Source organism: Lindgomyces ingoldianus (assembly GCF_010093535.1).
Source record: "Lindgomyces ingoldianus strain ATCC 200398 unplaced genomic scaffold BDR25scaffold_36, whole genome shotgun sequence".
NCBI lineage: Eukaryota > Fungi > Ascomycota > Dothideomycetes > Pleosporales > Lindgomycetaceae > Lindgomyces > Lindgomyces ingoldianus.
The window spans coordinates 623,060-648,132 of record NW_022985197.1 but is presented as its reverse complement, the minus strand read 5'-3'; the positions used below and the strand labels follow the sequence as shown (position 1 = coordinate 648,132).

General features: G+C 50.9%; 8 protein-coding genes across 8 annotated transcripts; 5 read left to right on the top strand and 3 right to left on the bottom strand.

Annotated features, from left to right (window-relative positions):
- Positions 1-573: 573 nt before the first annotated feature.
- On the top strand, positions 574-1,267 carry BDR25DRAFT_328374 (synaptobrevin; the record flags this gene model as incomplete). The annotated part of the gene is made up of 3 exons (XM_033692385.1): positions 574-678; positions 958-1,189; positions 1,251-1,267. 3 exons carry the CDS (start codon positions 574-576, stop codon positions 1,265-1,267), a joined length of 354 nt encoding a protein of 117 aa, XP_033542834.1.
- A 759-nt stretch (positions 1,268-2,026) lies between these two features.
- On the top strand, positions 2,027-5,435 carry BDR25DRAFT_269675 (bifunctional acetylglutamate kinase/N-acetyl-gamma-glutamyl-phosphate reductase). Its single transcript, XM_033687172.1, has 2 exons — positions 2,027-4,593; positions 4,658-5,435. The coding sequence occupies exons 1-2, from the start codon at positions 2,200-2,202 to the stop codon at positions 4,949-4,951; spliced, it is 2,688 nt and encodes an 895-aa protein (XP_033542833.1). The 5' UTR covers positions 2,027-2,199; the 3' UTR covers positions 4,952-5,435.
- A 29-nt stretch (positions 5,436-5,464) lies between these two features.
- BDR25DRAFT_396055 (cora-domain-containing protein) lies at positions 5,465-7,640 on the bottom strand. Its single transcript, XM_033698411.1, has 4 exons — positions 6,969-7,640; positions 6,251-6,879; positions 5,918-6,187; positions 5,465-5,884 (listed from the first exon to the last, which is right to left on the bottom strand). Exons 1-4 carry the CDS (start codon positions 7,569-7,571, stop codon positions 5,728-5,730), a joined length of 1,659 nt encoding a protein of 552 aa, XP_033542832.1. The 5' UTR covers positions 7,572-7,640; the 3' UTR covers positions 5,465-5,727.
- Positions 7,641-7,805: 165 nt separating this feature from the next.
- BDR25DRAFT_328371 (uncharacterized protein) lies at positions 7,806-8,198 on the top strand (the record flags this gene model as incomplete). Its single annotated transcript, XM_033692384.1, has 1 exon — positions 7,806-8,198. One exon carries the CDS (start codon positions 7,806-7,808, stop codon positions 8,196-8,198), a length of 393 nt encoding a protein of 130 aa, XP_033542831.1.
- A 579-nt stretch (positions 8,199-8,777) lies between these two features.
- Positions 8,778-12,977, bottom strand: BDR25DRAFT_294622 (uncharacterized protein). Its single transcript, XM_033688794.1, has 2 exons — positions 10,157-12,977; positions 8,778-10,106 (listed from the first exon to the last, which is right to left on the bottom strand). The coding sequence occupies exons 1-2, from the start codon at positions 12,789-12,791 to the stop codon at positions 9,109-9,111; spliced, it is 3,633 nt and encodes a 1,210-aa protein (XP_033542830.1). The 5' UTR covers positions 12,792-12,977; the 3' UTR covers positions 8,778-9,108.
- A 1,173-nt stretch (positions 12,978-14,150) lies between these two features.
- On the top strand, positions 14,151-15,625 carry BDR25DRAFT_360141 (uncharacterized protein; the record flags this gene model as incomplete). The annotated part of the gene is made up of 13 exons (XM_033696199.1): positions 14,151-14,172; positions 14,203-14,244; positions 14,265-14,371; positions 14,414-14,449; positions 14,482-14,563; positions 14,622-14,769; positions 14,828-14,962; positions 15,000-15,047; positions 15,082-15,090; positions 15,122-15,199; positions 15,257-15,321; positions 15,359-15,482; positions 15,514-15,625. 13 exons carry the CDS (start codon positions 14,151-14,153, stop codon positions 15,623-15,625), a joined length of 1,008 nt encoding a protein of 335 aa, XP_033542829.1.
- Positions 15,626-16,718: 1,093 nt separating this feature from the next.
- On the bottom strand, positions 16,719-18,069 carry BDR25DRAFT_294619 (SAICAR synthase-like protein). The gene is made up of 2 exons (XM_033688793.1): positions 17,737-18,069; positions 16,719-17,684 (listed from the first exon to the last, which is right to left on the bottom strand). Exons 1-2 carry the CDS (start codon positions 18,016-18,018, stop codon positions 16,833-16,835), a joined length of 1,134 nt encoding a protein of 377 aa, XP_033542828.1. The 5' UTR covers positions 18,019-18,069; the 3' UTR covers positions 16,719-16,832.
- Positions 18,070-20,178: 2,109 nt separating this feature from the next.
- BDR25DRAFT_306448 (uncharacterized protein) lies at positions 20,179-21,860 on the top strand. The gene is made up of 3 exons (XM_033690628.1): positions 20,179-20,377; positions 20,611-20,992; positions 21,042-21,860. The coding sequence occupies exons 1-3, from the start codon at positions 20,221-20,223 to the stop codon at positions 21,382-21,384; spliced, it is 882 nt and encodes a 293-aa protein (XP_033542827.1). The 5' UTR covers positions 20,179-20,220; the 3' UTR covers positions 21,385-21,860.
- The last annotated feature ends 3,213 nt before the right edge of the window (positions 21,861-25,073 follow it).

The window sequence follows — 25,073 nt, the reverse complement described above, 5'->3', positions numbered from 1 at the left end:
TCCTGAAAAGGCTGCTCAAGGAAGGGGGACCAAATTAGCAGCGCTGGCGCTTCGTCATCATCCGCGAGCTGCCTCTGTTGCCATTCCCGTTGCCACTCCCAAGCTGATCCGGCGTCGTCAGTGGCGAGGCTGAGAGTGCACGTGACCGTTACTGGGCCGTGGCGCACAACAGGCACAGAGAGACGCAGCAACAATAAATTTGCAAACCCGCCAATTATCTCTGCTCCGCTATTCAACCCTCTGCCTAAATAAATACAGCACTACGTTACTCAAGTCAACGGCCCGAGATTGCAGCGGCAGAGCGTGAGGTCGTACGCCGATATCAGCCTCACCTAAAACCGCACTCAGACCAACGCTGTTACAAGCTCCCTCGCCAACGCCAACCAACCACTTCTTGCCTTCCGGATCTGCCAGCGTCCGGCTCCATCCACCAAACACCTCCGTTCTCACCACCAAGCATCTATCCACATCGCTCCTCAAGCAAACTCTACCTTCACCACAACTGTCGCATTTACTCCTTCAACACACACACACACACACACAACACACATACACACACCACCCGCAGTAGCCATGGCCGACCGTGAGCAGCCGTACGACCCCTACATTCCCTCCGGGGGCAACGCCAACCAGGGCGCTCAAGGACAGGGTAATCAGCGCACGCAGGCCTTGCAAGCGGTATGTCTATCACTATTCTTTGTTTCGTCGACTCGAACGGCACTGTTCCCTTCGGCGCAGCGACTGCGCAGCTCTTCTGTGCTGGGGAGCTCCAGCTGGGCTTGCCGAGAGCTGGAACCACCGCCCAACACACCCGGCGAAGTGTTCGGAGGCCGCCTCAGCCTCTTGATGGAGTCTGATGCCATCACTCGGCTGCATCTGTCGCTGTCTCGAGCGACGACATAGATGCCCAATGTTCACATGCTGTGCATCCGATTTTGCTGACATGACTTTCATCAGGAAATCGACAGCACCGTCGGAATCATGCGGGACAATATCAATAAGGTGTCGGAACGAGGAGCGCGTCTGGACTCGCTGCAGGACAAGACCGATAACCTCGCCGTGTCCGCCCAGGGCTTCCGAAGGGGCGCCAATCGTGTGCGCAAGCAGATGTGGTGGAAGGACATGAAGATGCGCATGTGTCTCATCGTCGGTATTATCATCCTCCTCGTCGTCATCATTGTCCCCTCTGGTAAGAAACGTCGCCCACCGCCCTCCAGCGGCTTGATTTCAGATTGCTCACATTCATGCAGTCGTTGCTACGAGATAAATGCTCCCTGGCCAAGGCGAGTAAAAGCTAGCTGGAATATTAATAAGGAGAGTTGCTGGAGTGCATAGCCATGCTGGGGGGAGGGCTGGGGGGAGGGGAGCTAGACTGGTACTGGCTGTGAAGTGCGCATTGCCTTTCATGCGACGGAGCAGTCCCTGTAGGTTTAACGTCACGGCGAATTAGGAGCGCTGGGTCTGGTTTTCAGTTCTTGTCTTTCCCTGCATTGAGCATTCGGTCGGTAACAGTGGGATCCAACCTGAGTCTCGTTATTCCCCAGGATTGCTCTGTTTCTCTCTGTTTATTACCTCCAGAGACGACGATTTCGGGCACGGCTCGATTAGATGACCCCAAATGGAGTTTGAATCTTGGTTTCACTGCCAAATATGGACTGTGGAGTTGCAGTTCGCATTTGTCTCTCTTTTGTGATGTGGTGGATGTGACGGGACGCACCACACAGCGCATCCATCGATATCAGGTGTCAGAGGTCAGACAGAACATGCCGACAAACTGAAGGCCGGGTTTCCAAGCTCTATTGCAGAGTTTGACAACGATGACAATGGTGCCAAGATTCTAGACGGGAATGGGGCTCGCACGGCTGCAGGCCATCACCTGCGCGCTCAAAAAATGCGATGCTCGATGCTCGACGCATCATCCTCAGGCATAGAAAATTTCTCTCCGCATAGCAGCCAATCAGGCCTGACGCACCCCAGGCTAATGGAGGGAACTGTTGCCGCGCCACCTGCAGCGGGGAACAAGAAGCTGGAAGTGGTGCGTTATCGGAAGCGAATTTTTTGACGCAACAAGCTCACCAGCACTCTATTATCTCCCCCGTCTGCTCTCCCCTCTTCCCTCTCCCTCACCAATTCACTTCCGCAGCCGTTGCAGTGCATTGAGAGAGTCCTTACGAGCCCTTCGCGCGCGAGACAACAACAATGCAGGCCGTCGTGCGTTCCGGTGCCCGATTGGCATCGAGGCCCTGCAGACGAGTCACGGCCACTGCTGGAGCTTCGCGAACCCTCCCTCGAATCCTCGCCACGACCTCGACGCGTCTGTATACGTCTTCAGCGGACAGCCGAGATGCCACCTCGATGCGGAACGCGTTCCTGAGCTTGCTCGGAAGCGTCAGCTCACGGAGGGAAATCGACCAGTACCTCGCCCAGTTCAGATCCGTCTCCTCGCAGCAATTCGCCGTGGTCAAAGTCGGTGGTGCAATTCTCACAGACCACATTGATACACTATGCATGGCGCTGCAGCACCTCTACGCCATGGGGCTCTATCCCATCATCGTCCATGGTGCCGGCCCGCAGATGAACAAGATTTTGCTGGATTCTGGCGTTGAACCCGAATTCATTGATGGGATCAGGGTTACAGATAAGAAGACACTGGGCATAGCTCGGAAGCTCTTTCTGGAAGCTAACATGGACCTAGTCCTAAAGCTAAGGCAAGACTGGGGAATACCTGCGCGGCCAATTACTGCTGGTGTGCTCCAGGCAGATTACCTTGACAAAGAAAAGTGGAAGTACGTTGGAGACATCACTAAGGTCCACTCCAGGCCTATCGTAGATGCTCTCAGGGCAAAGGAGCTGCCGATCCTGTGCTCCATGGCGGAGACCGAAGACGGTCAAATCCTCAATGTCAACGCCGACGTTGTTGCGGGAGCTCTGGCACGATCGTTGGAACCGCTGAAGATCGTATACCTGTCAGAGAAGGGTGGTCTCTTCAATGGCGACACTGGAAAGCTCATCTCTACTATAAACCTCGACGAGGAATACGACACCTTGCTACAGCAACCTTGGGTAAAATATGGCACTAAGCTGAAGATCGTGGAAGTCAAGAAACTCCTTGACGATCTTCCCAGGACCTCCAGTGTGGCCATCATCCACCCTCAATACCTCGAGAAGGAACTATTCACCCACACCGGAGGTGGTACACTAATCCGGAAAGGTGAGAGTATTCAGACGGTGACCAAGTACGAGGACTTCGAGGATATCAGGACGCTTCGAGATGCCCTCTTGAGGGATCGCGAGGGCTTGGACTCGGGAGATGTCATTGACCGCTTCTTGAATAACCTCAAGAATCGCCCGTTCGAGGCATTTTTCGATGACTCGATGGGTGCTGTTGGCATTGTATATCCGCCAACTGCAGAATCTGGATTTGCTCAACTCTCTACCTTTACCACAACCAAAGACGCTTTTCTCACGAACGTGGCTGACAACATCTTTGAACGCATGAAGAAGAAGTACCCCAAGATGTACTGGACCGTAGAGACCCAAGATGAGAATCTTGGCTGGTTCAAGGAAAAGGCGGACGGAACCCTTCGTCGAGAAAAGGAGGTCTTCTGCTTCTGGGGCCCGGCCGACCCGACCGAGGTAGTCTCGTTGATGAGTGAATTCTCTCAACATGGACGGGCAATGTTTGGCGATCACAACCTCGAAGCGCAGCTGCGACGAGCGGCTGACTATGCGGCGAGTTTGAAGCATGGCCAACAAACACGCGCTTACTCAACCATGGTTGGCTCCCGAACGCTAGGCCAGCAATCAAGGCCAGCAATTAGGCCGAACAGATCAACAGCCCTTTTGTCTCGAAGCTTTGCTACAAGCGCATCACGCCCCGTCGAAACTACTAACCCTAACCCTCCATATGGTATCAAGTTCAAGAGCAAAGACTGGCCTTCCAAGATTGCTCTGATTGGTGCCCGAGGCTACACTGGCCAAGCCCTCATTGACCTCCTAAACCGACACCCAAACATGGACCTCCGCCACGTCTCATCACGTGAGCTTAAGGGCAAGAAGCTTGAAGGCTACACAAAACGCGAGATCATTTACGAGAATCTCTCACCTGAGGATGTTAAGAGAATGGCAGAGAAGGAGGAGGTGGATTGCTGGGTCATGGCTCTTCCTAATGGCGTCTGCAAACCCTTCGTCGATGCCATCAACGAATCTGGAAAGCCCGATGCGGTGATCGTGGATCTATCCGCAGACTACCGGTTCGATTCATCATGGACCTATGGACTCCCTGAGCTAGTAGATCGCCGCAAGATCTCGGACGCTACACGGATATCAAATCCCGGTTGCTATGCGACCGCGGCTCAGCTTGGTATCGCACCTCTTCTGGACTTCATTGGCGGTCAACCTACAGTCTTTGGCGTTTCAGGGTATTCGGGGGCTGGCACTAAGCCTAGTCCAAAGAACGATGTGAAGAACCTAGAGAACAATATCATTCCGTACAGTCTAGTAGATCACATCCACGAAAGAGAAATATCATCACAGTTGGAAATTGACGTGGCTTTCATCCCCCATGTCGCTGTCTGGTTCCAGGGTATTCACGTAAGCCCCCTCCCTCTCTTCGCATCCTTTTCGAAAATATGATAGCTACTAACATGCTCCATAGCACACCATCTCTATCCCTCTCAATCGCACAATGACATCCCGCGACATCCGCAACATCTACCAGGACCGATACGCTGGCGAGAAGCTTGTCAAAGTCATTGGTGAATCGCCACTCGTCAAGGCCATCTCTGGGAAACATGGTGCGGAGATTGGCGGCTTTGCAGTCCATAGCTCGGGGAAGCGGGTTGTGGTTAATGCTACAATTGATAATCTTTTGAAGGGAGCGGCAACGCAGTGTTTGCAGAATATGAATCTTGCGTTGGGGTATGGTGAGTATGATGGTATTCCTTATTAGAGGTTGGATTTACAAAGTTGACGGTCCCTTTTGGAGGCTGGGTCAGATGGGAACCAACTCGGAAATATGCCAGACGTCGAGTAAGCAGAGAAGAACAAACTCTAGCTCAACCTAACCCAGCAAGGGAGCCACCACTCCCACCCTCATGTTGATGAGGGGTGGCAGCCACACACTGATCGAAGGCTCCCCCGTCTTGGAAGCGAGCATACGACCTGGACGACGAGTTTTTCTTGTATATAATCTTCGGCACAACAAGCGGCGTGGACTAACTACTACCACTGTACGTTTCGTTCAAGGGAAATAGGGCAACGGTGTTATAAAAGTTATCTTTTCTCTGATGATTGCTAATTTATTGGGTATACCAAGGAATTCTATGCGATTGTTCTAAGTAGAGTGTGATCTTGAGTTTGACTTTAGAGGAGAAGAGCTAAGGTTGGGAGAGCAATAAGAAGCACAATGCTGCGGAGTGAGTGGGCGAATGAAGGAATAGAACAGGTATAGATACACTCTGCTCTACTCTACTCTACAATAGAAATGCATGCAATACGTGAAAGGCATAGGGAGATAGTCGCCCCCAATTGCGTGCGAGTAAGGGATACAACCCAAGACACCAGCGCTATGCAAGCCCAAATCCAGTCTACAATGCCTAACCGACCAACCGTTCCTAGTCAATAATAAGATAATGGACGATGAGGGGGGAATCTTAGAGCAGAGAATCGGAAACATGTCTGTACAAGCAAGACACACAACTTCACCCAACAATGCAAGCGACTCGCTTACCCCTTAAAGCTCTCCTCAGCCTTCGCCTCGGCCCTGGCCAACTTCCTCGCAACCGCGCTCTCCCTCTTAACCAAATCCCCCAAAGTCTCTCCCGGCCTCAATCTCGACACAGCTCCCAACCCTAACCCCTCCCCAAACCCATCAACTCTCGTACTCCGTCCCCCCCACGCCCCAATACCCCAATACCCGCCACTACCATGGCCATGACCCCACATACTCACGCGCTGCACTTTCCGCAGTCTAGTGAGACCGTAGGTGGCGACCAGGAGTCCGAACACGGTGCACCAAGCGGAGATTCCAAAGAAGCCGATGCCAGATTCCTCGAGGAAGTTTTTGAGATTCATGCCGTAGAGGGCGGCGACGAAGGTGCCGGCCGTGATAGCGAGAGTGAGGATGGAGAACTTAATGTCGAGTAGCATGAGGGAGTTGCGGTTCGCGTCGAGGATGGCTTTGACGCTGTCGCCATATGTAAGTTAAAATTCATAAATGGGGGGGGAAGGAAGGGTGTGTGTGTAGTACATTTCCTCAGTATTGCGAATACTCGACACCAAGTTCTCAGCCGCTTGCACGATTTCATCGGCAACTTTATGGTACGATTCCAGCAACATCTCAACTTCAGTATGATCATGCTCATTGCGGACTTTGCCCTCCGCTTTCTCGCTCAGATACATCGCCGACAGATCATCGTCGGCTTCCAGAAGCTCCGTCAGCGAGTCTCGGACCAATCTTGCTTTCTGTTCAAATGTACCCAATTTCTTCGAGTAAATGAGCAAATATCGGAGTTTATCCCTATCGATATCTTCTTCGAGTTCTCGGAGAACTCTGACGACGGGCTCGCTGACGCCTTCGAATTCGCTTTCGAGCGCAAGAGTTACGCTTATCAGGACGGCTTCTAGGGCGCGGAATTCGTACGCCAATGTGCCGTTTGCAGGGGATTCCTTCTGTCGTAGTTTTGCGTCGAGATCGTACATGAAGACGGATTGGTTGTACGAGTCTGTGGAGCCATAGGCATTGAACACTAGCACACGATTGTGCTTAATTAGGACGCGGAGATGGAGTAAATTGATCAGGATAGCGGATGGGCGGACGAAAATGTGAGGGAGGAGGGAGGAGTCAATTTTGCGGAGATCGCGGGGGAGAAGACCGTACTGAAGATTCATCAGTACCCTCGCATCATAGCAGGCTGCATGGAAAGTAGAGTGTGTGGGGAGGGATTCCAGGTTTTTGGATCACGCACCTTCGCAATCAGCTCGCTCTTCTTGAACTCGCCGCTGACCATGGTGACATTCCCCTGCTCATCTAGCTCGGTACACCGCAGCTTCAACTCATTCGTAGGCCTTGTGACTCTCCCCAGACCGCCTAATCCGCCTCCATTATCATCAAGGAAGCTCGTAAGTGGTGAGGTGTGTTCTTCGCGTGGCTTTGTGGTTCGATGTTTCCCCGAGCCCCAGAGGTGCCATACTCGGTTTTGTGGTGTCGTAGAGAAAGCGCGACGGCAGAGGAGGGGGTTTTCGAGGAAATCAAAGGGCGAGTGGAGTATCCGAGCAGATGATCGAAATGCATTGGATCCTAAGCAGCGGATTCTGGACTCGAGAAAGCATTTCCTGCGGGAAGCCGTGAAGCCTAACTGTACCGTGTCCTTTCCAGCCCACTCCTGTCCTCGCCGTCCACCACTCCCCAATTCCCCTGCCGCCCTTGTCGACAACCCCCTCCAAGCCTTCCCCCTCACGGAGGCGCATCGCGATGTGGGGGTCTCGGCCACATCGAAAAGTTGCGATCTCAGGAAGCTTAGGACGGAAACCGAGGGTGTCCGTAAATTATGAAGCGGTATTAGCTTCATAACTCTCCATTCGAAGGCTGGTGAACTAGGAGCCGATCCATAGGGTCGCTGTCGAAATATCAATCGAAGCTGAGGCGCGAACTTAATGTTGGAGCCGGTGGAAAATAGAAAATGTACGCTAGTGGAAAGTCACGTGTGGGAGCGTTAAGAATATCCGCCTCCCATCAGTTGCGGAACACCATCATCAGCCGTCACAGATTCTGCATTTGACGTTGGGATTTTCAAAGGCATGGAATGTCTACCCCGGTATGGAACGCTCTAGTCCGAACCCACCACATCACGTCCCGCAAGAAAGTCACCAAACTGCGCGCTGCGGCTTCGAATTACGCTGTCTTTGTGCTTCTTCGCAGCGGCGGCTGTCCTGGAATCATGTACTGCGAAGGTCATGAATCTGGAGTAAAGGATTGGGTCAGCATTGTGCAGGGCCTCCGATACAAGGACTTTCAGCTGGTGCAGAAGGTGGCTCCATTGCACATAGACGGGCGTGATAAAGGAGTCAAAGAACAACAGACTGAATACGGTAAGCTGCAAGAAGTCGGCAGCGTAAAGGAGTTCGGGGCACGGATGGAAGAATTGGGCGTCTGGGAATGGTGGAGGAAAGGCATGGGGTATGTCCATCAGGACTGAGGGACAAGACCAGGATCCAGAATCCATGACCCGCAAATCCAAATCGCAACTCCAGCCGCAGAATCGCATCATGAATCAGTCAGTTGGCTGCTCGTATTCCTCCCGGAATTTCGCACCCCGAGTCTCAAGTGCGGCGCAGACCTTGATATCAACTCCCCGAAAGAAGCAGCGATGTCGAGGATGTTGTTGTTGTCACTATGTTATCTTCCGTCCCCAGCATCTCATCCTCGGGGGGGCTATGTCAATGCGAGTTCGAACGCAGCCCACGCAAGGCCTGCGCAAGTCAACCTCGTGGCCTAGAAAAAGGCTGCGCAATCACATAGGCGAACAGCAGTTCTGGGAATGGATAGATTAAAAATTATGCAGGTGAAGAATATGAGGGACAAGATGGATCAGCAGGGGATACGAAGACATCCACGTCACCCCCCAAGAGCACAAACAAGTTTGCGGACAGGAACCTCAATCTGTTCTACGTGGTACGAAGCTATAGGCAAGGACATGATGTATCGTGGCAAGGCTCGAACTGTTGTTCATCACATCGATCCAAAGTCAATAGGTTGTTACATTCATAGGACCAACAGTTTTGAGTGACGTTTCTCTGTATGCGACTACCCTCATACGAATCTCAATTCTCATCCAATCCTGTTCAATCTCTAATCCGTCTGGTATACAAGATATGTGAAGAAAATAATCCAAACGATGGGTATCTCGTGCAAAACGCTCGATGTTGACTCAAAGCAGCATGTTCCAGAAAACTCCCTGAACCAGGCTGCTGTCAAATTCAAGCTCAAACTCCAATTTCAATACCCCCAAAGATGTAGCAGGACATTGAAAGAAAAGGCTTCAGGATTATCAAGCGAGTGTATAAAAAGTGCCATAAATATGTGCAGGGAAATCAATAAACTTAAACTTAAACTTCTCGAAGCAACAACTCAACGGCGCGATCAACCCGGAGACCATCTCCAAGGTCGGTCACGCGCAGAGCATGCCTTGCCTGCTCGGCTGTGAACCCCATCTCAACGATGCGATATACGGCTTTTTCAGCAGTGTTCTGTGTGGCATCGCTCTGGAAGATTTCATGTTGGCGAGGATGCTGTTGGAAAGCAGGATGTTCTTCGAGAGAAGGTGTGCTGGAAGAAGAAGTCTGAGGAGGAGGGCCATTGCCACTCATCTGCCGAAGATGGCGGGTAAATGCTGGATGCTCTTCTAAAGAAGGCATGCTTGGGATAGTTTCTGTGCGGGTTTGGAAAATGGGATGTTCGTCGATAGAAGGCATGCTTGGTGCAACGCTTCGCGCTTCCCAGTCAGCAACACTAGGAACAGTAGATGGGGGTGGTGTAGGAAGTAGAGGCTCGGCAATAACCCGCCTTGGTGGTGATCGGGGGCGAGGAGGTGGTGGTGGTGTCCTGGATGCAGGGAGTTCGGCCACGGTCATGGTAAGTTGCTGAGCTAGGACAGAAGTTGGAGCAGCGGATCGAAGAGATGGAATGTAAGAGACGATGTTAGAAGACGGAGGAGGCGGTCGAGGCTTGGTAAGATTGTCCATGACCCCTTCCCACTCACTCATGGGACGCTCCTGACTCATGCGGATCTCCGGCATCCTCTCGCCACTGTTCTTGCGTTTGCGAAGTTCGGTAATATGCCGTTGAATGCGTTGCTTGGAAAGCTGACGCTGAACTTCTTTGGTGGAGCTTTCGGCATAGGTAATGGCAATCTTGTCTTCGTAGACACGAGACGCAGCTTCTTTAAGGAAATTCCTGCGGGTCCCGCCGAAGATGGGTGGCTTCCAATTCATCCAGCCATTTTGAGATGCTAGAATAAAGGCTGAAGCGTCTGTCTGGCGACATGGAGCAGCAAGGTCTAAGACAGGGGAGAGACCAAGTGTAAGAAGGTAATAATACCATTCATCTAGGACATGCATTAGCATGCAAGTGGTTGAAAGATAATCGGAAACTTACCTAGCATCTGCTCTTCCCCATCAATATCGCCTCCACGAACCTCTGTGTTTTCGTAGACGCCGTGCTCCCGAGCCTGTATTGTGCGACCCTCAAACGGCTGAAGTAATACACCCAGACAATTCCATAGCTCCATCATATCAAACAGCTCTTCCGCAGTCAAACCATCTTCGTTTCCCTTTGCGAAACATTCCGGGGCACTGGCCAACGTGTCGTTCATATCAATGGAATCCGTGGTCAGAATACTGTATGTGCACGTCTTCTGGTGGACAAGCTCGCCACCTTTCAGCCAATCCATCTGGGCTACAATGTCTTCCTCGCGTCCTTTCCCAGACCCGAATATTTTGCAGAAAGTCCATATGCGCCACAACGCATCGTCTACCCGTGAAGACTCGATTTCATTATTACTCACAAGCGCGACGGAGATCTCCGGTCGTAAAAAAGATTGGCACTTGTCTTTGATGAGCGACTTGAGCGCAGCAATGATGTAAAGATCGCGCATGTAGTACTTAAGGTATGTCGTTGGCGTGTAATCCCGTCTTGGACATTCTCTCTCAAGATCTTCTGGAGTTTGCTGGTCATGCCCCGGGTAGCAAATTTCACGATGCTCCCAAGCAGGCGGCGACATTTTCCTCAACGTGGCTTTCATCAAATCGAGCTCATGGCGCTTGAATACTCGATAGAAGCCTCTGTTAGCAACGGCCGTAGCGAACAGATCGTCCAAACAGTCCAGACTCTGCAAAATCCCCAGGATGACGTTCTCCGCAACTCCTGGTGTGATGCTTCGTTTAGTAGCTTTGGGTGGAATCATTGGGACGCCAGGAATTCCAGGAATCGGTGAAAGAACAAAAGAGTCAACCACCCGCTTAGACTTTGAAGGGATGTTGATGGTAAGGCCTTTTCCCTTTCCCAGCGACCGGTTCCTCTTCAGTTGCGAAGCGATATGGTCGCAAGGTACCTGAGATAAGCGGAAGTTGGATGCACCGAACTGTGAATGTCGTTTGCTAGATTTGCGGGGGAGAGCTGGGGGGGGACCCGAGAGTTCTTTGTTGCTGGATTTTGTTCCTTCAAGCAACTGATCCCACTTGAACGGGTTGTCATCGGTAAATGAGGTGAGGTGCTGCTCAAGATCATTTTCCGCTTCGCTAAGAGTTGGGCTCGGAATTCCATTTGAGATTTGCTTGGACTCTGAGCGCGACATTGCTTGGTTCAAGACTCCCATCTTTGGGTTGGACGCAAGGCTCCTGCGACGAATGCTGCGATTTAATGACCTGCGCGTGGATGGCTGTCGACGAGGTAAATCATTTGAAGGCTTGCGCGCCGGCCGAAGCGGGCAAGTGGGTTGAAACATCGCATCCTCTTCAATGGGTGGATGGGGCGCATAACGACGTGGTGGCGTGCTTATCGGGGACGGATTATAAGGTCCGGTTTCAGCGCTTGCATTTACGGACTTAGGAACTACACGTGCTTCGTCATCAAAAATTCCTACGTCCACGGGCGACTTAATGGAGAATGTTCGGGTGACTGTGCGTTTCCGGAGATTGTTTTGCTGTTCGTCCCCTGGAGGACTGGTAGCTTCGTTACTTGTCATTGACGACGGCTGGCTGTAAACTGACGATGCATCGTCTGCATGAGATTCGTCAGACGAGTTGGAGTGAGAAGGAGCATTGTTTTTGCCTGAGGATTCGCGTTGGGTATTGGAAATGTTAGCATTGATCGATGACATCAACTGGTTCTGTGGTTGTTGTTGGTGTTGTTGTGCGCTAAGAGGAGAGACCATGGAGTCGCGAACTCGAGTGCTTTTGGATCCAGAGGGTGGCGAGATCTCATGACCAGATACGATCTCGGCGGAAGCTGATCGACTCTTGGTGTGGTTAAAAAATGGTAGGGACGGAAGTGGCCGATTGCGCTGGTCGTCAGGGATTATCACTTGTATCCTAGGTCTCCGACTCTTCCTAGAGCTTGGTGAATGAGGCTCTGACCGGACAGATCCGGCGGGTCGAAAGCTTTGGGTGTCGATGGACGTCTTGTCCTTATGTTCCCAGTGGAATATTCCATGTTTGTAAGTGCCAATAATGGCTCTCGGGTCGGTACTACCGGAGAAGAACTTCATTTCCGTCCCAGCCTGGATAGGAGAGAGCACAGCACTGCTGCTGCGGGCCCGGGGGCGAGAGGTAATGTTTTGAGGAAGTGACCGAGTAGCTGACAGGCCATCTGAGGTTGGTGATATGCGAGCAATGTTTGTGAGAATTTCCTGATTGGGTAGGGTGGCCATGTCTTGCTCTAGTGGGGAGAGGGGAGCCGTTGCACAAGCGGTGGCCGATGGAACAGCGCGCAAGACAGTACCCGATCTCTTGGTTGGCTTGCCTTTGATAGCTGACGTCTTCCCTCTCTTAACCGATTTTGTGGGCGAGGACGAGGACGACACGTTCAGCATGACGGTCGGTCCAGAGGTGTGTTGAGGCCGACTAGAAGGCCGACTAGAAGGCCTGCGTGGGATTTCTGAGTTCTTATGTGAGAAAACCTGCAGACTCCGACGGTTAATAACAAGTCCAGGACGCAAGGCAGTATGTGTCCGTAGCAGAGAGCGTGTCCTCGAGGAAGAGGATTCAAAAAATCCAGAGTCGGAGGAATTCATGGAGGCAGGGTAAGCAGAAGTATACAACTGCGCGTTTCAAAATAGTAATAACTTTAGTGAGAGGGACAGCTGGGGCGGACAGGGATATGAACGAGAGTGGCGCTATGCACCGGGAAAGGCTCACGAGGAAGGGCTGAGATGAGATATGCTTGGAGAGACACGAGCTTGAGATGCAACCAAAAGAAGACATGGAAGAGACCGGAGACGGAGGACGAAGAAGAGACGTAGCACACCTACGGAGTAGCTAATAGATATCTATTACATCGGCTGAGGGTCGTCCGGGAATGTACTGAGCCTCAAAGGCACATCCCATCCGCGTTGGAGGCCTGCCGTGAAGCTCGCTGCTCGCTCACTCACAAGCATCTTCGTACGCAAGCGGATGGCAGGAATTGGTCGCGGGGTCCGAAGACAGCCACGCCAGAGATCGTCGCCAGGGCCTCGACCGTCGACGCTATTTTCGCAAGGGCTCAGCGCGCCAAGACAGTGCTGTGCAGAGGTTAAGCGCAAAAATAGACGGCGCCTGTAGCCAGAAGCAGCAAGGCACGCGCAAGGCTCCGTCGTCCGCTGGGTACTCAGCCAACATCTCCACACGACGGAAGTCATGCTGTCAGCTCCTTCTTCCGCGCTTTCACCAATCGCAGCGGCGTCGTCGTATGTTTCGTTTCAAGATTTCTTGCGATCAACAAGCCTTATCTCGAGCCAGCGGTTATCGAACGGCCATCGTGGAGATATCGAGCGCGCTGACGCGGTGACAAGGGAATCACCTCGCAAGGCCCTGACGAAGACCTTGATTCTGTTTCTTCGGCAGTAGTGGAGAGCCCTCGAGCATCAAGCCCTTGACCGCGCTCTGGTGATACAACCTTCGTGGATGCATTGTGAATGGCAAGGTCGAAGCGCCCCTGATTGGGCAGCGAGTCCTGGCATCACCACTTAGCAACACCTCGAGCTCGCACTGCGCTCGTTCCTCACTCAGGCACACCCGATAAACAGTCTAATGCTGCCCAGTCTATGCCCTAAGCTGCAGTACAAATGTATGCAGATGCGACTTCTCGTCTCCTGTGACACGTCTCATCCAGACTTCTCCCATTAAATTCCTATCTGCTTCTTCATCGCCGACCTCGGGGACCACATGATTTCGCGGTTTCCAAGTCCCACGCGCCACTACAACGTTCAAGAAATCCTACTTTTAATGTTCAAATTCTACTAGTCACTGGTGGATCGCTTCTCCCAATGCACCAATACGGAGCATGAATTGAACGGATGAGGCTGACGACACCTGCCACATCGCCAAGCATCTCGAGTTCATTTCCGGACGTCAATTTATCTCACACTGCCCCCTGCGTCTATCTAAAATGCATAATGCTGGATTCGTCGCTTTCTCGTCATTGCACGCGCATGCTATATTTATGAGCGTTAAGCTCCCTTCCACATGCCTACCGCTGGATACTAGCAGGTGGCAAGGCTGACCATCAGCTGGATATTGCGATGATGCTGCCTCTTACACAGTATCACGTACACTTGACTTCGAACTGTATCCTATTTCGAGGGTAAGACATAATTCACTAGCTTCTGAGCTCATGGTTGGCACAGATGAATAAGACTACGCCTGGCTGATCGTGCAGTATTGCAGATACGTTAGGTATATTCTAAGAGGCCAGGTAAGTACTACTTCGTAGGAACTACTTCGTAGGAACCACTTCCCACTCATATGTTTGATATGCCACTCTGGATACTAATTATGAAACTTCCACTCCATGAAGATTTCTCTTCGAGTCATCGACTTCGGGCCTGATTGACTCAGATTGAGACTGTCAATCCGCTAGGATCTAGTATTCAGACACCGCTCTCCACCGGGTGGTTTCTCACATGGCTATCAAGCCAATGATATGCGAAGAAGTATTGCGAGACATTTCAAAATCCCCACATTACTTGGGTCTCAAAAGCCGAATGTCCACAACCTGTGCCGCTTTTGGAATTCGTCAGGACGGAGCAACATAGACTCCCAGCAACACTAGCTCGCGGCAAGCGACTCACAGCTCCCCTATCATGAACACTGAGTGGGATATATTAATGCCGCTATCATGTCTCAAAGTTCGGCGATGCTGGGGCCGTTGCAAGCAAGAAGAGCGCTGCCGTGACATCCCGTTCACGCCTCCTCCCAACTCTCCACTGTCGACGGCTTTCCGCTAAACCGTTATGGGTTCTAAGACATGAAATCTGTTCTGAGGCCAGTATTTCAAATCCCCACAATGCGGCGTGAGAATCACGCACATGAAAACATCGCCTGAAGTGGCGCTTCGTTTGGTCGTCACCGAATGAACTCTGCTGAGCGAGTATCTTTCTCAACCTACTACCATCGCACCATATTACCTTCTCCACCAACGCAAATCTGAAACATCTTTCCTAACGTTTTCCTCGATCTAGTAATAAATCTGAAGAAGTAAATGAGCCTTGCCGTTCCGGAGTCCGACGGCCAAATTCTCCGCTGACAGCAGACACGAGGTGTTCGCCTCAGGATCGCGTTACCTCAGTTCATAGAATTTGGGGAATCCCTCCCAACCACCCAGATCTCTCTTCTCCCAATCAAACTCTTATTCCATTTGCATTAACATCGCAACTTTATGAATCTCTCAAAAGCTTTCCTTTCTCATACGCTCGTTGCTCTACAGTACGATATCCAATATCGCTTCAGTCCATCTCCCCAATTTCCGCCCCATGAAAGCATGATCCACTACTACCGAACTCCGCTTCCCTCACCTCTCCCTACCCACAACAATATCTTCCTAATTCTTACTCACTCCGAGCACTGTCCCACAGTTCACAACCTGTCTTAGAGCCCTCGCAAGACCCTAATTCTAATTCTCCCCAAAAGCCTTTCTCGTGTCCGTCACCCCGACCGCTTAAGCTCACGGGATGTAAAGCTTGTGGATCCTTCCATCGTACATAAAAGTCCGGAGTAGCTTCGCTGCGGATATTTTTTTAAAGGTAATGTCGGTTGCGTTACACGTGGGCGTGCGAGGGGGCTGGAGGTGGGGGATGAGAAGGCCGGGAGGTGCTTGAGAGCCGCTGTGCGAACAGAGATTACATAGCCTTGTTGGAGGGCGAGGGGTATTAGGATGCGCTTGGTGCTTGCGGGGTTGGACAAAGTCCGTAGATAAAGGGGGGTTTGTGCACGATGTATGTATGCCGATCTTGAAATCCTCATTCAATGAATCCTCGTTACTATTTTTTGGGGGTGTTTCCTGCCTGCCCTTCGTTCAATACCTCGTCATCACCGTCGCCACTAATCTAAGCTCCACCTGCTGACCCAATAGCCAGCGTGAGGAAGAGAATCGATAACGGCAGTCGGTACTCTGTGTAATGCTGATGGTTTAAGTCCCATTCGCCTGACGACACTATCAATTCCCCGTCTTTACAGTTATCATTAAGCCCCTGTTTGGAGCAAAAGGATACTTGAGCTTCATTCAAGTGGACTCAATACTCCACAAGTTGTTGCTTCAGCTAGAAGAAGATGGCCGTAAAGATCTGATCTAGTTTTAGACACGGTATTGGCTTTCTCTCAACACGCTCCCCAATCGTAGCAATAGGCCTTATCCATGTGTACAGGCTTCCCATATGTTAGGTCATCATTAGCAAACTAGAGGGTCAGACAAACTTCCTAAATTCGCAGAGCTGCATGCATTTAAAATTGCCATTTATCTTTAGATTTAGATAAAAAGGAGAATGTTCAGAAGTTAGAAGTCTACTTACACTGTTAGGACACGAAAGCATTGATATCCTGTACGCCAGCAAACACTGGAAAGCACTAGCCTACCTGTACGTATTAGCAGAATTAATAATAGAGTCGTTCTATTCTGAAATGTTTGATTGGCTACGTTTCCGGAGTAGAAGAAAGTATAATTCACCAAAAGATGTGATTTTCTGCAGCAAAAATTCAAGCTTGGATTCGTACTAGGGGTATCTCACATGCATCTGTCAGAATCCTTGAATTCTAAGCACAAACCCCAAACTTTTAACTGGGACAAATTTCCCCGCAAGATCCTACACTTCCTCAATACTCTCTTGTGGTGGGCTTCTCAACTCTCCTAATGGTCTACCCGCGCTATCTGGCACCTCGATAATGCTTTCAACCATCTTCAAGAATCTAGTTCTGTACTCATTACTGGTTGTCGTAATACTCATTGGCCCGTCTCCTTTTCCCCATTTCACGAAATTCCATGAATTGACTAATCCTGTCAGCGCTTTTGCCTGCAACGCATCTTTCGCCCAGAAGAAATCCAGCAGGATAGCGCGATATATCCACTTCTTGTCCCGAGAAAGAACACCGGTTCGCCAAGAGGATGATCTGCCAGGAGGAATGGTGACTTTTTCGCCTTTAGCTGACGACATTGAAGCCGGGTATCGAACGACGAAGAGACTGTAGTCAAGTGCGTTGGCGTCTTGCAAAATCTTTGTATCTCTTGACAGTTGTGCAATGAGCTCCTCTTTCTCGTCGATTGCTACACGCACTTTGTCGAGGAATTTATCAACCAAACGCTCCTTGATACTCTCCGGAGCAAGCCTTCCGCCGGCAATATCGCGCTCCGGATAGAAGTAATCAATGGGCTTCAGATCGTAGGTCTCCCACTCCTTCTGTTTGTTTATGGTACATGTGGACTTTCCGTACAAGATGTTCTCCATAACGATGTGGTGGGAGGGTGCAGTTCCAATAGCAGCTCCGAGAGTAAGAGACGGCGCATACAGGAGGTCTGTTATGCGAACCAAGAGAGAGGTAGGATTGAGCTCCATGTGCTCAACATACGGGTTGAGGAGGCGCTTCCGGAAAAAGGATTGTTCGAATTGACGAGGTAGCGATTTCATAAGGAACTTTGAATTTGGGGTGGTAAAGAAAGTCTAGACAAGGATAAGTCTTACCACCAAATACTGCTGGACGGAAGGCACCTACAGAGCCAGAGTATCCTAAGTCTCCTACCGCGACGAGGTCGGGCCTTCTGCTCTTTCCAGGTGAGCGGAACGACTCTGTGTACTCCTCCTCGTCGATCCGCCATATTTCATTTCGAAGCTTCTGGAACAACTCTGCCCTGTATCGTGAAAGTGTGAGTTGGAATACGGAGAAGAAGGCAAGGATACGTTCGAGCAGGCCGCGTTTCTTGTTGGAATCCTGCGAGTTAGACTTGAAAATTGCACGGAGAATGGAGGTGCTGATAAGACGTTGACGGCGACCCATTTTGTTTGAGGTTCTGTGTGACTTTGAGGAAGACGATTAGGGGATTGAAAGAATGTCCACAATCTGCAGTTACCAGTTGCAGTCACAGTTCAAGTTTGAAGACAAACATTGACGTCATTCCTTGGCGGTGGTATGTGGTGGTACGCGATCATGTGATGAGTCCCTGAGAGGCGCTGATTGTCAGAAAGCTGCCCAACATATGGCATCTAACTCCCCTCTACTGAGATGCAGAAACAATCGATAACGATTTAAGGGGCAGATAGTCCAGAAGTACGTCTCACGACACACAGAAGGATAGCCACTCTTGGGTATCGGTGACCTGCCCGTTCCGCATAAGATCCTATCCCCTTTATATAACTCCCTTCCTCTAACTACTCAACGCACGTTCGATCGATTCTGACTAAAAGGGGTGCCTACCAAAATTAAGTTACTATCTCCCTTGGCCATTTCCGGGGAAGCAAGTCCAATTCGCGTCATTCCCTTCTTCTGGACTACACTGCTCACTGCATATTGACCCCCAACAAGCAACACTTAATAGAAAATTCAATTCTTTAAAACCGTTTCTAGAACAAGTGAGAGTATAACGATGCAATTTTCTGCGCCTAACTCGAGTCCGGACTGTTCCGCCCCGTGTGCAAACGGGGATTATTTCCAAACCCTCCATGCTGACCACTTTACTTTCCCCTTAATGCATCATCATCCACTTGCTGTAATGTCAGTGGAAACTGGTGAGTCCATGAGACGGTCTGCGTATCTCCTCTCAGCATGAAGGTGGGCGGAAGATAAGGTCATGCCGCCGGGGGTAGCTGATCTAAAAAGTACGGTTATCAAAATTGAGAAGCTGGATGTCCGCTTAGAGCTATGTACTTACGCCGAATTTCCTTTAACTGTACACTGAGTTATCATACAAGGCTAGAAAGATATTTAACACCATCCCTTCACCCTGAATCATGAGTCAGGCCAGCTGGGCCACTTAAACTAGAAATGAGGCTCTGTACATCAGGACTAGAACCTTTAGAGTCTTCTATGTGCATGGAGAGTCTATAAGAGCAGGGCATTCGACACCTATGATATGCTGTAACTGTGACAGAACGAAGCTCCGGGGCGCTCGCAGTCCCTTGAACGAATAAAGGCGAGCGGAGGGCATGCACGTAAAACCAATGGGTTAGTCAAGGTCGTCGCGTTGAGCAGAAATTTGTTTCAACTAAGGCGGAAATGACTTAGATTTACCTATCGCCACTCCTGATCTCGGATGAATCTCATAATATATTGTAACTAGGTCAAGCTACTATCTACTAATGCCTGTACCTCTCTATATACCATGGTTACCCTAGAGGCTTCACTTAAGACAACGCTCTTCCGCTGCATCACCACCAGCTTGCACATCTCCCCGAGCTAGAAAAACTAGTTTTAGCCTTTCTGCATCACGGCAAAATTCTGCACCTCAATCATGGCTTTCTGAATATCATATTACAAAGTTCGCCATATACCCCGCCTTCTGCTCCGCGGCTTGGCGTGTTCAGTTTTAGCCCTCCCCAAGAGCTTGAATCCAGTGGCAGCTCAAACTTCATCCCAGCGTAACCTCCACTAACCTTGGTCCCATTGTTTTAGGGACACGCTCAACCGAAGATCCCACTCGCCTCTTCTCCCACCGATCTCCCGTCGGGATGCTCTTCCGCACGTGTATCTCCCACTTCCCCTCCCTTATATGTGTGGAACTTCACATGTGGGTTATGCAGAGTGCATGGGAATAGAGCCTGTGGTGAAAGCTAATAGGCGGATCAAAGTCCCATGTACCACCAATTCGCTCAACATGGAAGGGAGGTCAGCCTTCCTCTTGAATAGTCCCATCCCTGCGTGCAGATTGGTCATTCAGGATTTCTGGATCCACACTCAAGGCAAGAATTGGCTTGCAGGGCCACAGCTATGTTAGTACAGCTCGTCTGCGCTATCTTTGCTGGTCCACTGATAAACTCCTTTTCTTGGGTTCCTTTACTCCAGTCAGCTCAGATCCTTCAAGCCCTCTACCCAGTCGGTTTCCAACTAGTCCCCATTCCCTTGTGCCGTCTCACCGATTAATTTATATTCTTACTGATTATTCCTCTTTCGATATATATACATATTCCCTTGCATAGATCCATTTCCATCCATAATTTCTCAATTCACCTCTTCCTTCACCAGGACTTCACATATTCTCCCATCATGGCTACTGCCGATGTTCAGCCACCTCCAGCAGAAGCTCCCCCTGCGCTCCCAGATTATCTTACAGACCCTGATGCTGTTCTAAAAGACTCCAAAGCAAAATGGCGCTATGGTAGAGCCCCAGACTACTCAAAAACACGCCAGGTTTATGAAGAGAGTGAGTGTGTTCTTTGCTTGCCTACCTCACAACCTACAAGCCGTTGTCAGATTTCTCTGGATGCTTTGTGTGTCACCCATAAACCTGTTGGAACTGGGTTTTCCTGAATTCTATCTCGACGCGCCGTCTAGGGAGAATGGCTGTCTTTTAGCAGCCTACCCATGTTCGCTGGGGGTTTCGTCTCAGTTAATTAAACTTTCTGGAAACCGCCGAGTAACTCACTTGGTGAATAGCTAAGCGAATGTCCCATGAAGCAAGATCACTCCCAGAGCTCGTCCAAAACCTTGTTAAGAATTGGGAAGTGGAGGCATCCTTCAAGTCCTCGTTGGATGATTGGCGAACTATTGATCACAAGAACTACTCATTTGCGATAAACGGTGGAGACCCGCAAACCGCTGAACATATGCTCAAACACGGAACATACAACGCTATTATCAGTCCGAATGAATACTATAGTCCCGAATACTCAGACTTCGCATCCTCGCACAAGACCTTCAAGCGGATGATGCCGACATTTGCTTGGGAGGTGCTCGAGGTGTACAGTGGCCCACCTCAAGTTGCGTTCCGTTGGCGACATTGGGGGGTGATGAAGAATGACTATGTGGGCTTCAATAAGTAAGGAGCAGCTATCAACGTGGACATTGCATTGCTGACTTGCAAACAGCAAAGGAGAGAAAGTTACGGCCAAGGCACACGGGGGTGTTATTGACATCCAAGGTGTTACTGTTGCTACAGTAAATGACAAAGTCCAACTACAGTCAGTCAGAACATGGTTTGACCCGCTGGACATGTTCCGGCAGCTTGCTCCCGATGGTGTTGTTCAGAAAGATGCCGTTGACAAGAGTCTCTCGCCCTCGGATGCTCTGGACAGTGATGCTGAGAAGCTAGTCGAGAGTACTTCGTGTCCTTTCACAGGAACAGACCCTCAAAGTGCTGTTGCTCCTTTCCCCCCAACTGGAGTGGAGCAAATCCACTCGCGCAAGCTTAGCCCTGGCCCCAGCGAATGAACGAAGGTCTCACAGTTAAACGTCTCAGAACAATCCTCAACTCGACCGTCTCTGGATGGATCTGAGCGTTCTGAGCATGCCTAACCTAGATACCATTTCACGCCTCGAGTGGCAAATTGTTTTTTTTAAAATATTAGCGCTTACTGGAATATGAATAAGGGGGATCTGATTCATTTGGACCGTTGTTAGACAAAGAGAGGACGTAAAGAGGATGCGGATATCTGTCTTGAATCAAATCCTGGTTCTGTTCAGTGATAAGTACAAGTGCAATGTGATTACGAACCCTGGTGGCAAAATCTTGTACAATCATGATCTGTGTTACAATCTTTCCGATTGCTCATAGTTGGCGTAGTCGTTTGCATTTTGCATTCTGGTACTTCTGCTCTCTTCAAATCTTGAAGCACTTGGATAAAGAATGAGCGCTATTCATTCTTAGTTTTGAAATAGCGCAATTCTTGACAAATGTTCGATTTCTCAAAGTGTCTTCATCTTAATGCAGCATGGCCTGGGCTTCGAGGATGATGGAGTGCTTGGGTTCCAACCTCAACGCCTGAGGCATTTCTGATAACGAACGCCTCAACACCTCAGGCTCCATTTTGTTGCCGCCGCATCGCCCTGCCGCCTCCCCCCCAATCTTAGCCACCGTCGTGTCATCAATTTGGAAGGGAGGAAGCGATGACTCTTCATTCTTCATCCCTGGCTGAGGTTTCACCTCGCTCGGCATTGGAACCGTCTGAGCCAACGCGACAGGCTCCAGTCTCGCCTCTGCTGAGCCGTGTCTTTGATCACGGAGTCAGCAGACATCATTTGCGCCGATGGTAACCTTTTGATAGATCACGTTGGTAGGAGCAGGATTTTCTCAAACTCCTAGCCTTCCAATGCTCGACGTGGTGTTGAGCCAAGCAACTTGAGCAGGCAGAAGTCTGGACGGGAGAGCTCCGCGGCTCGTGGCAGGGCCTCCAGCTGCCTAGAGCCCGGAGTCGGAGGTTGATGGTATTGACTCAGCCCAAACCCGCGAATTTCCTTGTCTTTTCTTTGTGAGCGGTGCGAGACCGGAATAAGTCGGCTCCCGATCGAACCCTTTGCGAATCATGATGAGTCGAGGCGCGATAATCATGGGAATCAGAGGCAAGATCAGGGCCTTCTGGAAGCAGACAAAGAAAAATCTGCAGACTGAGTGTGATCTGGCCTATAGGGTAGTTCCGGGGTCACGCTTTTCCCGAGATTCCCAACGAAAAGGCTGTGCGGTTGGACATGGACGTGGAAGTGGCCTTTCCGTCGTCTGACGACGATTGTGGTGCGCTGCAGGAAAACCGAGCGCAAGCCACAGGTGCGTGTCATCATTCACTCCACACACCACTCCAGAGGCCCACAATCAACCCACGCCTCTCTCCAAAATCCATCTGAGGGTCGTGATCAGACAAAGTTTTCTGTCTGGGACGCCGGTTTCTTTACGTGCGCCGCTTGCAGCATCATGTACAGTCCATCTGTTTGGGGTTGAGGCGTTTTGGCGTACGAGCAGCCGCATAGCCATATGAATTGCTGCAGCATTGCCCTGTCAGGAGCTGATGGAACTCAGGAGGAGGTTGTTCGAGCACCGATAGCATCGATCGGGAGCCTGGTGGTAATTGCTGCTAATAGTGCCGCTAGCAGGGCATTGGACGCTCTGGAGAACGCTAAATGGGCCGCTTCAGGCGTAGTCTGGTGCACCGACTGGACTTGGCACGCATCTGTGTGAGGAGTGAGGAGAATGTCGAGACCAGGGTGGCGATGATTGGCCGTCGCTTGCGGCATGAAAGCATGCGCAATCAACGGGAGCGGAGCTGAGGGCAGTTTGCTGCTTCCATCGAGAGCGCCGGTTGCTGACGCACGCAAACCGCGGAGAGCAGCATCATCGCGGTTTGGGGAGGCAGTCTTCGAGGCCGACCGAGAATGCGCATCCACAAGCAAAAGCCCCTGTATTCTGTTGGGTGCTTCCGTCATGCCTGGAATGTAGGGGGCTGAGCCAGGCGTGCCAGGCAGAGAGCGGCGGTGCCCAGGTGTTCTGCGACTGACTGCTGCGACCGCCGCAGGTGTTGCCGAGCATCCACACCAAGCTGGCAGCACGCTCCCGCTGCCACAGACTCATCGACTGTCTAGCGCAACGACGGAGACTGCCAAACCTCTGGCCATAATTATTATAGGGAGGGTTAAGGGGATGTGTGTTTCTGTTCAGAATTGCTAGCAAATAGCAAATCTCAGAATGAGTGCCAGTCAGCGAGCGACATAATGTGGCCGTGGGTAGAAGGGATGTGTATGGTGGCAACTGCACAGACCAGCCCTGTGAGTCGACGCTTTCTCGGGGGTTGGCTGCCTCCTCTTATACCCTCGCCCCAACCCATCTCGAGCCCCAAGACACAGCAAAGATGAACCCCTCAATACCGCCGAACGAGCCCTGGGGCCTCATCTGAACCCACAGCAGCTCCGTTGTTTGTTCTTGCTCGTACCCTTCAGTCACCCGCCACTCTCCCCTCCGTTTGTTACCTGGTCTTTGTTTAGCCAGCAGCGACAACGCGCCCGTCACTTGCCGCCACCCCGTTGCCGCCTACAAGACTCATAACCACCCGACAGTCATTCACTTCGCTGAGGTCGTTTTAATACCCGTTGCGGCCCAGTACCTGCATTTGCTTCACCAGATTCCCCCCTTCCCCCCCACCCTCCCCCTTCCACCGCCATCTCCGGATTCGCTGGCCCTTGCCTCGTTTACTCGAAGTTGCGACCGCCTCACCGAGTCCCTCCTCCACCGCCACTCTTGCAAACAACACTCCCGACTACTCCCATATCCATCCTTCACCTCTTTATGTCGCACGCGCTAGTAATAACTCTCCACTAACTCCATATACATCATCGACCTCGAAAATTCGACATTAAGAGCTGTTTCCGGCCGAGTGACACGCTACCTGCGATCGTCACCCACTAGAACTCCTCTTTTTATCGATCTTAAATAGTCACGATGTACCCCAAGCTCTCCTCTACTCCAGTCACTCGTCGCCCAGATATCACCAGTACCACTGCTTCCGGAAACAAGGCCTTCGTCAACGGAGGCTTCGCCTGCTAGGTCCTGCCGCATTCCTTCGATCTCCCAGCTCTTAAGACAGGTATAGCTGTCTTAGTAGCTGAATCTTCGGAGTGTACTGCCGACAGATCTCCCCCAAGGTCTTGTTTTGGTGATTCTGCGGCTGACGGTGACTGGAGTCCCCCTCGGCGAACGCTTGGAAGCCAATTCGAACACTTCACCACTGTCCGGACGAAGCATCCTTTTGTAAGCCATCGTCAATCGCCCCTATATCCTCTCGAATACTTCCGAAACTGCTTTCTGAGCTTTCTGAGCTTTCTGGCCCTCTTCCATCTTCCATCTGGCTATTCAATAACCTTTCGACCACCGTATTCTACGGAGGACCGGATTCCTTTAATTGAAGTCAGGATCAAGCTTCCGAAGGCGGAACAGCAAAACGAAGAAATTTCACTTTTTCGGAATCATACGACGAGCGCATAGGGCTTACTTCCGTACGGTTTGTCTATCGGTTAAGTTCTTGGTCACCCCACGACCACTCGATCACGTTCTCGCAATACGGCTCGTTGCTCTGCCTTAGGGTTAGATCCTCGAAACGTAGGTGCAGGATATACTCACCTCTCCGCTCACTCCTTAC

Excerpts from the sequence above, each read along its gene's own strand:
- BDR25DRAFT_269675 (XM_033687172.1), top strand. The coding sequence starts at position 2,200 with ATGCAGGCCGTCGTGCGTTCCGGTGCCCGATTGGCATCGAGGCCCTGC. Across the intron at positions 4,594-4,657 it reads TCTGGTTCCAGGGTATTCAC|CACACCATCTCTATCCCTCT; the intron begins GTAAGCCCCCTC and ends CATGCTCCATAG.
- BDR25DRAFT_396055 (XM_033698411.1), bottom strand. The coding sequence starts at position 7,571 with ATGAAGCTAATACCGCTTCATAATTTACGGACACCCTCGGTTTCCGTC. Across the intron at positions 6,188-6,250 it reads ATTCGCAATACTGAGGAAAT|CGTCAAAGCCATCCTCGACG; the intron begins GTACTACACACA and ends ATATGGCGACAG. Across the intron at positions 5,885-5,917 it reads CATGGCCATGGTAGTGGCGG|TACGAGAGTTGATGGGTTTG; the intron begins GTATTGGGGTAT and ends GGGGGGACGGAG.
- BDR25DRAFT_294622 (XM_033688794.1), bottom strand. The coding sequence starts at position 12,791 with ATGAATTCCTCCGACTCTGGATTTTTTGAATCCTCTTCCTCGAGGACA. Across the intron at positions 10,107-10,156 it reads TGGGGAAGAGCAGATGCTAG|ATGAATGGTATTATTACCTT; the intron begins GTAAGTTTCCGA and ends TGCATGTCCTAG.
- BDR25DRAFT_294619 (XM_033688793.1), bottom strand. The coding sequence starts at position 18,018 with ATGGGTCGCCGTCAACGTCTTATCAGCACCTCCATTCTCCGTGCAATT. Across the intron at positions 17,685-17,736 it reads ACTTAGGATACTCTGGCTCT|ACTTTCTTTACCACCCCAAA; the intron begins GTAGGTGCCTTC and ends ATCCTTGTCTAG.
- BDR25DRAFT_306448 (XM_033690628.1), top strand. The coding sequence starts at position 20,221 with ATGGCTACTGCCGATGTTCAGCCACCTCCAGCAGAAGCTCCCCCTGCG. Across the intron at positions 20,378-20,610 it reads ACGCCAGGTTTATGAAGAGA|CTAAGCGAATGTCCCATGAA; the intron begins GTGAGTGTGTTC and ends CTTGGTGAATAG. Across the intron at positions 20,993-21,041 it reads GACTATGTGGGCTTCAATAA|CAAAGGAGAGAAAGTTACGG; the intron begins GTAAGGAGCAGC and ends ACTTGCAAACAG.